Source organism: Neurospora tetrasperma (genome assembly GCF_000213175.1).
Source record: "Neurospora tetrasperma FGSC 2508 unplaced genomic scaffold NEUTE1scaffold_4, whole genome shotgun sequence".
NCBI classification, from domain to species: Eukaryota; Fungi; Ascomycota; class Sordariomycetes; order Sordariales; family Sordariaceae; genus Neurospora; species Neurospora tetrasperma.
This window is the reverse complement of record NW_009799102.1, coordinates 3,027,763-3,039,742: the sequence shown is the minus strand read 5'-3', so window position 1 is coordinate 3,039,742 and position 11,980 is coordinate 3,027,763. Positions and strand designations below refer to the sequence as shown.

Here is an 11,980-nt window from a genome sequence, read left to right as displayed (position 1 = left end):
CTATAAGCTATAAAGTATATTACAATATACTAGGCTCCTTATCCTTATTATTATCCTTATTGAGACGCCTATACATTTAGAGCTCGAGCGTTCTCGTAGGCCAAAAGGTAACATGGAAGATCCGCACCAAAGGTCGTAGTCCATAGGCCCACCCAACGCAAGCGAGGGAGGCGCGGCGTATCTATCTATTAGCGGTCAGAATGCAAAAAAATGGTCACTATGTGATCCGTGCGCCCTGTCTTGGCAGTCCCAAAGAGGAAAACTTGGCGCCAAGTAGGACACGGTTTGAATAGCAGAGCGAAAAAGCTACTTTTTCCTTTACAACGGAGATTGCTCCGCGACCGTTGCGTGCATTAAGATGCACATGGTGTCAAAATGACGAGGAATAAAAGGCGGTCATTTTAGTGCCGATCGCATTGTGGTGCAAGCTTTGGTTGTTGAGAAAAATACAAAAGAAGTTGAAAATAAGGATTTTGGTTACGACTGTAGCCTAGAAATAACCAAGTCCAGAAAATAACCAAGTCCCAGAAATGACCAAGTCCTAGACTAAGACCTTTAACCCTAAGAGTTAGAAAAGGAGGTTAGGGTTAGGGTTGGAACTTGAAACTTTGGAGAAAGATAAAAAATCAATAAAATATTTCAAAATTTTACCTTTGAGGTTTTTTTTTTTTTTTTTTTTTTCTTTTTCTTTTTCTTTTTTTTCTTCTTCTTCTTGAGGATACTAAGTATGGGCGTCTCTCTGTCTCCCCTGGACTTTAACTCTGCCCAGGGGAAATGTATTTTTACTATTTCTCTGATTATGATAACCGAATTCTATATACTTAATTGCAATAGATTTGTCGTTTTCGAATAAACAAACGAATATTTAGGTATTTCCATACCTCCCTCTCTCTACCCTATATAACCGTTAGTAATAATCATTTAAATCTTTATATATAAACAGACAATATAGAACCTTAGCTTTAACTATTGTATAAATAGCGAATATAATTAACTTCCGTTAAACAAAAAGGTTATTAATATAATCAAGTTCTTCGTTATTTAAAGACCGAATATAGAATATTAAAGAGTTAACTTGCCGACACGCACCAAAAACTTACAGGCACGCACCCCCACCAGAAAACTGGGGCGGTTCAACTGATGATACCTAACATCGTAAATCCCGTTTTTACCCGCAAAATTTCACCGTCTTTTCAATACACGCAACAGCGCTCTACCTTGGTCATTACTTTTCGCTCCTTTTCACACAACCATTTACACCAGCACTTTGAAACCATACTATACTACACTACACCCATCTATACTATACACATCTACTATATTTACTACTTTAACGTTCGTTTAATCGTTGTATTTAATACTATTATACGTAACTATTTAGAATAGAGTGTACTATAGAGGTAATAAGAACTGTCTTAAACCCCTCAACTCCACAAAAAGCATTACTAGATTAGCGCTATTAAATTGGCGCTGTTAGATTTGCTTGCCCGCTGAGGATTAGGATTTATAGGGTATTTACTGGGTTGACCCACCTCAAGACATTGAAAAACACGATTTTTACACTCAAAACGACATAGTTTATATGTTAGCGGTTAGATCCCAAAAGTGCGTGCCTGTAAGTTTTTGGTGCGTGTCGGCAAGTAAACTCTTATTAAATAACCGCCTAAACTATATAGAGTTAACCTCCCCACACCTTCCAAAAACTTATATGCACCCACCTCTACTAGAAAAATGGGGCCGTTCAACTAATAACACCTAATATCAAAATTCCCGTTTTTATCCGCAAAGTTTCGTCGTTTTAATACACGCAACATCGCTCTACCTTAGTTATTTCTTTTCACTCTTTTTCACACGGCTAGTTGTACTAACACTTTATATATAATTACAGAACCAGCTAGCGCCAACACTCTAATAATCAATCCACACACATTTATATTAGCATTCTATACCTATTAATAATACCCTCAACGTATGTAAAGTTATGGGAAAGCCTCCCCGCACCCTGTTGAAACCTAAACGTACCTTCCCCTACCTAGAAAAGTGGGACTACAGCTGTATGATACTTGATATTAAAATTCCCGTTTTTGCCTGCTAAATTTCGTCTTTCCAATGTCCACTAATATTTCTCTGAGTTGGTTATTTCTATCTCTCTTTCTTACACCGTAATAGCCTTCTTATACTCATTACCACTATACCTATCACTACTACATCTATTACTACTATAGGGTACTTATTATTACTATACTTATTCCTATTATACCTATTACTATTATACCTATTACGTACCGACCTCAAGAGTTGAGTATTAAGTACTCTAGATATCTCAAGCCCCTTCCTAGTATATAAAGATACGGCTATATTGTAGGACACTAGGAATAGTCTAGAATTATTAGCGATATGTTTAGGGACATTAAAAATCTCGAAATTACTAGCTAAAACGGCCGGTATTATATAACAACTGTTATTAAGTGGGACAGGGTACGTCTAGGAAAGGGGAGGGTGCGGGGAGGCTTTCCCAAAGTTATTATATTTAATCAATTTTTGTACTACTTAATTATTATAGATACCCTCTTCTAGTGAGCGCCCTCGTACGTCGGCCGCCTAGCCCCCTCGCCCTCGTCGTACGCTGCACTCTCTAATCGAGACCTTCGCTTCCAATGCCTCCTTCGACCCCAATATTACTTGGACTATACTAATAAACGACCCCTTCTTCTCTTTCGATTTAGTTGAGGACTATAACGAGCTATTTGTATATTTCATCAATCTTTATCGTTATTATCGCTTTAGTATTACATTCTAGCGCAATTATAAATTTAAAAAGCCCGGTTACGACGAAGACGGCTTTGTTATTAAGAATATTTTTCGTTGCAACTACGCTAATTATTATTTACTATTAAGATAGAATTAGAATTTAAAGAGGAGGTCTATATTACGAAAGAAGGCGCGCTATTGTCCCTTTAGAATTGTATTCTAAATTAAAGAGAGGATAGGGTGGAAATGGACTGCCCGGGTATTAAATTTAATATACCAAGGCTATCCCTTATTATATACGTTAGAAGGCTGTTTTATATTCTGTATTATAGCGTGGGACTATGAGGTTAATTTTGAAGCGAAAGTTTTTTTAGGTAATTTCTTACTATAATAGAACTTTATAATACGGACTATCTTTACTATTATATAAGATAAATATCCTAAGATCCCTTAGATTCATAGTAACTTCGACAATATATACCAAACTATACGCCGCAACCTTCAAAAGGGATATAATAATACCTAGACGTTTATTAAAAGATTATATAAGGATTCGAATTTTATATTTAAGTATATAACCTTCGAAGGGGATAATAATATATTATATTATATCTTTCGGGTTACTAACCGGTAGTGTCGAATGTACCTTAGGTTCTTATATATTCTTTTAAATAATATAATATATAAAACTAACTATTATAACCTTCTTTTTATTTAGGGTGTGGTTTTTACTTTAGAATAGATTTTAATGCTAATCTTTTAAGCGCTTTTGAATAATGAGAGAAACGAAGGGTTCAATTTCTTAATAAAGTATATTAGGGAAGTAGCCAATAACTTTGAAATCCCTTACTTAGTAGTAGCTATTACCGATAGTAACCCCTAACTTACTAGTACAATCAATTAAACCTTCCCTAATCTCTAACAATAATATTATATATAATATATTAATTATAACATTATCAATTACTTTAAGAAGGATTGGGTGCGCGAGTAATTTAAATTATTATTACTATTAGAAGAAGCGTAACACAATAAAGAGGATTTCGAGGAGTTAAAGCAGCGTAATACTAAAATTACTACAATTACTATAGTTATAACTAATTTCAATCCCTTACCCGATAAGGTTACTAATACGAGGTTAGTACAATTCTTTGTATAGTAGTATATAATTTATTCCTCTAACGTAGCGGATTTTGAGTATACTTAGTCTATTCTATAATACTAGTTTGCTAAGTAGGAGGATATTATCTTATAAATTCGGCAGTTACTATTATTCTATAAGAAGGAGTGGGCGGGCTATTATATTAGGTATTATTTTATTTATGGATAAAGAACAATGTTGCTAAACGAGGCTAATAATAGGTTTTTAAAGAATTATAGTCTTTTAGTTCGTAGTAATAAAATTAAAATATATAAAGTTTGCTTATAATATATTAATTACCGGTACAGAGTATATATAAATATGTTAGTGAAGTTGGATACTTATATATATATTAAATAGGTTAATTGTAAGTATATAGGTAAATGCCTATATAAGTTATTTGTTTGAGTATTTAATTTTATTAACCGCTAATACTATATATTTAATATGATACTATTCTTAAAGCGGTTGAAACTCCCTAGTACCCCTCTTAAACTTTATTTAAATGGTTTTAAAGCCTAGTACGGGCTCCCTTATATTTACGAGATAGAAGCTCTATTAAAAGAGGGTAAGACGGCTTTAGTAATTAAGGATATATATTATCCCTTTTAGTATTCACGTTAACGATATATAAGTAATAATATATAGTCCGGCTACACCTTATACTAACCCTTATATTAGAATGCGGTAAATAAATACCTTGAATATTAGTTAATTATTCGAGTAGTCCCTGAAGGCTATTTACGTAAGTAGGGGGGACTGTTTAGTAGTAAACCTATATTTATAGTACTACTAGCTGGGTTATAGTTAAGTAAGGTAATCTTAATTAGAAGAGCTAAGGGTAAATTACGTAACCCCGGCACTATTCGAGCATTAGTACGCCGCAATTATTCCCAGTACGAATTGGGTCCTAGTATCAAGGAGATGGATACTAGTAATACTCGTATTCGTACTTAGAGTAAAGTATCACAGGGCGCGAGCAAGCACTAAGGTAAGACTTTAATTATTATACGAGGAACAGGAAGAGAATCCTGTGCGCGCACGAGAACTATGTAGGGCACGCCGTGTGTGGATCTAGAATACGGACTACAGTACGGGTGTACGTAATTACTGTACTATACTTCGGTAGCTGTATAATTAATTGTACTAATGTAGTATATTACCCTCTATCTAAATATAGGAATATAGTAGTAATGTTTATAACACTACCCCCCTTTTAAAATAATATTCCCGTTCGAAAATCCGACATTATATTCATTATTAATAAAGTGGGGCCTACCCAGTCTTCCCGTAGCTGTGCCTAATTAAATATTGGTAAAAGTTTTACTAAGGCGGGAAGCTACTTAGTATTCGCCGGTAGTTTAACTCTTACTTAAAGGTAGAATACTAGCTAAAATATTGTTAAATTCAATCCTTCCGCCGTAAGAGCTATTATTACTCCTAATAATTTAATTATATATTGGAAAATTAACTTAATCAACGTATATAGAGAACCTCAACTATTACTAGCCCTACTGGGGGTACTATAGGGACGCATATAGTATAGTAGTTTTTATAGGACGCCTATAACCGCTACTAGTATAAATTGGAAAGTTCGTACGTTCAATTCCCTACTTGTTATTCGTTTTTCTCCTTAAACGTTAAATTCTGATACTATTAACGTTTTTTAAATCGTTCTCATTTTCTAATATTTATTTGTATAAATAACCGATTAGGGGAATAGACCGAATGATGGGGGAATAGGAGATATAAGACTGCTGTAAAATATATTATTTTTTAGTACTACTAACGGTTATTCTAAAAAAGGGCATACTGACGTATTCAATTAGGGTGCGTAGAATAAATTGAATTAAATTCCTTTTTTTTTCTACTACTTTTTTACCTCCTTACTTATTATTTAGTCTCGCGCTTCTTCTCACTCACCGGTTGTTTACTACTAGTATTGCTGTAGTTAGGACTAGGGGTTAGTCCTAGGTTTAATCCTCCAAAATTATCTTTATTTTTTATTATATTTTCTATCCTTTTTTAAAATTTGGGTAGGGAGGGCCGAATTTTAGGTAGTTGTTATAAAGTTACTAGATTAATTTTTGATAAGTATTTAAGTTCTTTGCCGGCTACTAACTAAGCGGATAGTATAATTATTTTATTTAATATTTCCACAAATTATCGATCTTCGAATAATTTGATAACTCTTCGAACTCCTACCGACTATCCTCTTCGAAGTTATTTATTCTAGTAATAATTATACCTTCGTTTATTTTAACGTTTATTATTAATTCTCTTTAGCGGTGGAGTCCTTTAATATAATGTTTAATGTAAAATATATTAATTATGTAGGTAATCCTAATATGTTAAGGTAGAATTAATTCTATTATATACGAATCAGCCTTTATAATACGAAACGGCCCTTCAAACCGGAGTGTTAGTTTATTATACGGGCGTTCTATAGCGTAAGTATTTATATTAAGTATTACTTTATTACCGACTTTATACTTGGGGGTATCCGTGCGGTTTTTATTTATTATTGCTTTATAATACTTTTGTACTTATGAAGAGGATATTTTAATAAAGTCCTAAACTTCCTTAAAGTATATTATTAGTTAGTTAGTATTAAAAACTTACTTCCGCTATATATTTATAACGTCTAGGGGTAATAGCGCGGTCGGCTCTGTGCCTATTTGGGGGTGAAGCCTATAGTTGGTAGAGAATAGGGTAATTTTAATAAATATAGACTTTAGGTTATTCCTTTGGAATTTGGCTAGGGGTAATTAATTTACCTAATTATTTTGTACTTAATTGATAAATATTTGTAGATATTATTCTATTTTAGTATCAATCCTTTTAATTTAACGGTTTATTTTTCTATAGTAAGGGGATGGAGAGTTTTAGTTTGATGCTTAGTCTTTATAATTGTAAAAGCGTGATCCTACGAGAGATTCGACTGTAGGATTAGGAGCTACAAATCAAAGTAATATTAAGTGTAAAGAGGGAAAGGGAAGCTGTACGAACGAAGGTATTCGGAATCGGACATATAAGTTTAGATTCTGCTAGCGGTCGCCGCCTTCCCGATCCGGATAGCTATTGATAAGAATAGAAGCCTCATTCCATCCGATGTGCCGTAGGTAGTGCTCTGGGAGCCTATCCAGCCATGCCGTGACAATAATAATTACTTTTGGAAAGCGGATATAAATTAGATATTTCTATTAGATATAATAGTATTTGGGAGGTTGTAGAGTGTATGAATATAGTTGATAAATCTTTTTATTAATTCATATATTAATACTCCTTCTACGGGAATGAAATATTGTATTTTTGTGAGCTTGTTTATTACGATTAGTATATATTCGTATTTAATGGCTCTACCCGCCCCCTTTAATTTAATGAACGGAGTTATATAGTCGATGGAAATATCCCTCTAAGGAATATATAGTATTAATAAAGGTTTTAAATATCTTACTAATAATATTCTAATAGTTTTAGTCTTACTATAGGGGATGTATGTATAGTAGTAGATGTTTATTATAACGATTATTCCCGGTTAGAAATATTAATGTATTAATGTTACTATTTTGTCCTTACCCGGGTGTCCTCCCTATACTAATAAATAAGTACGATAGATCAATTCTAATTAAATTTTCTTATTATTTAGGAGGACTACTAGTCTATTCCGGAGTATTATTCTATTGTTATTTATATAATACTTAGTAAAAGGAACCTTTAATTTCTTTTTAAGATATTTTAATTCATAAATCCCTAATTAAATAGTTCTTTTAGATATCGGCTATTATTAAACAGTTAATATAAGCCCGGTCCATTAAATTGTTTATATGGATGTTTCATCCGTTGTTGTCCTTTTCGAAGCTATTTTTTAAAGTATAAATAGCGAAGGGAGCTCCCTCGTCGGATATAGTATTTATTATAAATCCTTCGCTGTTAATATCTAATAATAGTCCGTTTTCGAAAGATTAGTCGAAATGATTGGAGTTGATAAGTAGTTTCTGCCTAGTGTTTAGTTTATTATTTATTTTATTTTTAAGAATATATTCCAGTTTCCGATTTAGGGCGTTGGATTTGACGTTAATTAATCCCGGGCGACATTTAATTATGAAATTAAACTTTAATGGAAATTTAGACCACCGTATATACTAGGGGGTAAGTTTCTTCGTAGTACCGAACGTTTTGAGTTCTTATAGTCTATAATAATTTTAAAAGGTTATGCGGCAGCTTCTAATTCTAGCCTCTATTCTTCTAGCGCTTTAATAACTACTGATAATTCTTTATTATAGATATTATGACTATATCTTCCTATTGAATATTTTGTGGAAAAGTAGGCAATTAGATAAAATTTACTATTGTATATTTAAGAGAATATACCTTCTAATAACCAATCCAAAGCGTTAATTTTAATAGTTATAGGCTTTTCCTAATTATAAGTTTTTAATACCGGTATAGAAGTAAATATTATCTCTAAGGCTTTAAAAGTATTATTATATTCTTTTTCCTATTTCTAGTTAATTATCCTCTTTATAAATTTATAAAGCGGTTTACCTATATAAGAGAAACTAGCGATAAATCTTCTATAAAAGTTTGTAAATTCCTTAAACTATTATAATTAGTACTTACTTACTAGTATTTACTGTTTAGTAATTGCCTCTACCTTCTCAAGGTCCATCTTAATACTACCTAGGGTAATAATTATACTTAAGTACTTAGTTCTTTATATATAGAATTTGTATTTATTAATATCGATGTAGAAGTTTATATTAATTAGGCGTTAGAGTACTTCCTTTATATATTTTACGTAGTCTTTATAGGTTTCTAAGACAATAAGTACATTATCGAAGTAAGCTACTATATAAACATTAATGATATTATATAATATATTATTAATAAAACTCTAGAAAGACGCCGGCGCCCCTAATAGTCTAAATAAATATATTAGTAATTTATAAAGGCGATACTATATAATAAATACCGTTAACTATTTGTATCCCTCTACTATACGCAGCCGGTTAAAAGCTGCGATTATATCGACTTTTTTAAACTATTTTATTCTACAAATAGCGTTTAGCGTTTCTTTAATTAATAGTAATAGGTACCTATTTTTACAGAGATATTATTAATACTTCGGTAGTTAATATAAATTCTTATACCGCCGCCTAATCTCCTTACTAATAGTATAGGGGAGGCAATATCCGAAGTCGATGGCCGGATAAATCCCTTTACTAAGTTATTACTTAGCTACTATTTAATAAATTTTAATTTTTAGGGTAATATAGGCCTCGCCCTAGAGTAAAGTAATAATTCCACCCCTAGCTTCAATTTAATTTTATAATCGTATAAACGGTATTCGGGGATTACTTTAACGTCTATAGGGTTAATAATATATAATAAATCCTTATATTCATCGGGGAATTGTACTTTTACCTATTCTAGTATATATTTTAATTTTATCGATTTTTCTATAAATTATTATATATTTTCCTTTATAATACTATAAATTCTATTAATTTCGGTTAGTGGCGTAAATTCTCTTTTTTTTTACTTTTCCTTTCTTAATCCTAATTTACAAATTCGGTTAACGAAGCTTTAAATTACTTCGCTAGATTAAAGGGATTACTTGCCTACGTTTTTGCTTACGGTTCCTTTTTTATATAAATTAATAAATCTATAAGTTCAAGTGTCCTTAAAGTAGTATTTATAAGGCTCGCCTTTACCTAATATAATGTTCTTCTAAGTATTTTTTAATAGAACTAGTATAGAAATAATTTCCTTTTTCTCTTTCTATACCTCTTAGAGTTCTATTTATATTATCAAACTTGTTTAGATTCCCCTTAACCTAGTATTAAATATAAACGTTCCCACATTAATAAGTTCAAAATTAGAAAGGTCTAATACTATTATACTAATTATAGGTTCCAAGGGTTGGAATATAGTACGTCTAATTCGCTTTAATTACAGTATTATTTAGACCTTCTGTTTATCGATAATCTTAATCTACATCTTAATTATCTTTAGTATAGGCTTCCTTTCTGAATTAATAGGTTTTTTAAATTCGTTTACGTAGGTTGGCGGAGATGGGGGGTTCCATTATTATAGTTTAGCTTTCTTTAAGGGCTTTCGTAATATTGGCCGTCTAATTAGGAAGGTCTTATTTAAACTTATCTTCGGATTTATTTTCGGAGCTATAATCATCTTCGGATTCTTCTATTTCCTAGGATTTTTCCATCTCCCAAATTTCATCTAAGAGTACTACCACTTCTAAAAGTTGGCTTATATATATCCCTATATACCCGACGTTCTAAATAACTTCATTAGCCACCTAGTCGATATCCGGGTTATAGAGCTACAACTATAGCTATTCTAAAATAATTAGATAGTCCGCTACTAAATTGGCTACGAAAAATCGAATAACTTCTTTATAATCGTTAATACGTATTGTAGCTTCAATATATCAATCCACCTATTCTTTAAATACGCCGTCTATTAGGTATAATAGTTTTAATTTCTCTAGTATTCCGAATTCTCAGTAGGCCTTCTCTATAATCGAATAGTTAATAAAAGTTTTATCCGAATATTTAGAATCGATTAGTAATATATATTCTGTTTTACCGTTGCGCTAGGGATACTAAAAATATATAGAAAAAAGAATTATATTCTACTTATAAAATTCTAAACTACTTAATTTAAGTAGCTCTATCCTCTGATAATTAACAGTATAAATATTAAGTTTCCTTATCTTTACCCCTATCTTTCTTCTCTATATTCCAGAATACCCCGGGGTATAACTTAACCCTAAGGTTCGCTATTTCCCTATTAAGCTAGGACGGCGGGGGTTATGGCGGCTAGGGCCGCCGGTACTGGGTTGGCTGTATCCGCTATTATATAGTTAATAACTAGGGTACCTATATTAGACCTCTAGCGTATAGTAATACCTAAATTGGAGTAGTTAGGTTATTTACCTCTAATTCTATAATTAATATTACTTCTATAGTCCTTAGCTAAATATCTTCCTTTATTGTAGTTTATATAATTACCCTTATTATAGCGCTTTTGTAGGACGTCCTTATGAATTTCCGTAAACTTCGTACGGTCTATATCTATAGAGTTGGGGTCCTTTTACTTATTATTATTATTATTATTATTATTATTATTATTATTATTATTATTATTATTATTATTATTATTATTATTATTATTATTATTATTATTATTATTATTATTATTATTATTATTATTATTATTATTATTATTATTATTATTATTATTTATTATTATTATTTTACTGTTTATTATTATTTATTATTATTATTATTTTTATTATTTATAATCATTTGAATATAATTATTACAGAGTAATACTTTAGTATATACTTTAGTAATACCGCGGAATGAAGTAGACTATCCCTTCTAGTCGTTACGCTCTAATTGAACGTAGTAGTAAAAGACTAAATTAACTAATAATTTAAATACCTTCTAATATAAGAAGCGGACTTTAGTAACTATATTATAAGAGTAACCCTCCGCACACCCACCCCATTCCCTATATATACCCAAAAACCCAAAATAGTGGGCCCAGACAGCCGATAATACCTGATATCGTAAATCCCGTTTTTACCCGCAAAATTTCGTCTTTTTAATACGCGCAACATTTCCTCTAACTTGGTCATTTTTTTCACTCTTTTTCACACGGCTATTTGCACTCCATCCAGCACCCTATCTACACCGCTAACCATCTATACGTCGCGTACCAACTATACTACCTCAATACCCTCAATATATGTAATCTTACTCAAATTAATTAATTTCGACCGTCTATAATTGTCCTTAATTACGTATAATCGCTAATAGTTAATAGATACCGTTTCGAACTTCCTAGAATACCCCCTCCTCGGTATAACCTCGCCGGCATTGCAATTCGACTTCCTCGTTATTTACTTTTGTAAATAATTATACCTCTTTCAATAGCAATACTAAATAGACTATCCCTCGCGACGATAGCGCCTTTATTCTATTACTTACCGACTTAAATTCTACGATACTTAAAGTTATTAAAATGTATCGTCGGTATAGATTTAGGGTATTTATA

General features: G+C 31.7%; 3 protein-coding genes across 3 annotated transcripts; 1 reads left to right on the top strand and 2 right to left on the bottom strand.

Annotated features, from left to right (window-relative positions):
• On the bottom strand, window positions 1-195 carry NEUTE1DRAFT_43869 (uncharacterized protein; the record flags this gene model as incomplete). The annotated part of the gene is made up of 1 exon (XM_009853260.1): window positions 1-195. A coding segment is annotated over one exon (195 nt), but the record flags the coding sequence as incomplete, so codon positions are not given.
• Window positions 196-4,087: 3,892 nt separating this feature from the next.
• On the top strand, window positions 4,088-5,066 carry NEUTE1DRAFT_111278 (uncharacterized protein; the record flags this gene model as incomplete). The annotated part of the gene is made up of 9 exons (XM_009854133.1): window positions 4,088-4,113; window positions 4,201-4,215; window positions 4,253-4,259; window positions 4,574-4,579; window positions 4,620-4,637; window positions 4,700-4,826; window positions 4,865-4,883; window positions 4,914-4,991; window positions 5,048-5,066. 9 exons carry the CDS (start codon window positions 4,088-4,090, stop codon window positions 5,064-5,066), a joined length of 315 nt encoding a protein of 104 aa, XP_009852435.1.
• A 6,327-nt stretch (window positions 5,067-11,393) lies between these two features.
• NEUTE1DRAFT_45813 (uncharacterized protein) lies at window positions 11,394-11,561 on the bottom strand (the record flags this gene model as incomplete). The annotated part of the gene is made up of 1 exon (XM_009853359.1): window positions 11,394-11,561. The coding sequence occupies one exon, from the start codon at window positions 11,559-11,561 to the stop codon at window positions 11,394-11,396; it is 168 nt and encodes a 55-aa protein (XP_009851661.1).
• Between the last annotated feature and the right edge of the window lie 419 nt (window positions 11,562-11,980).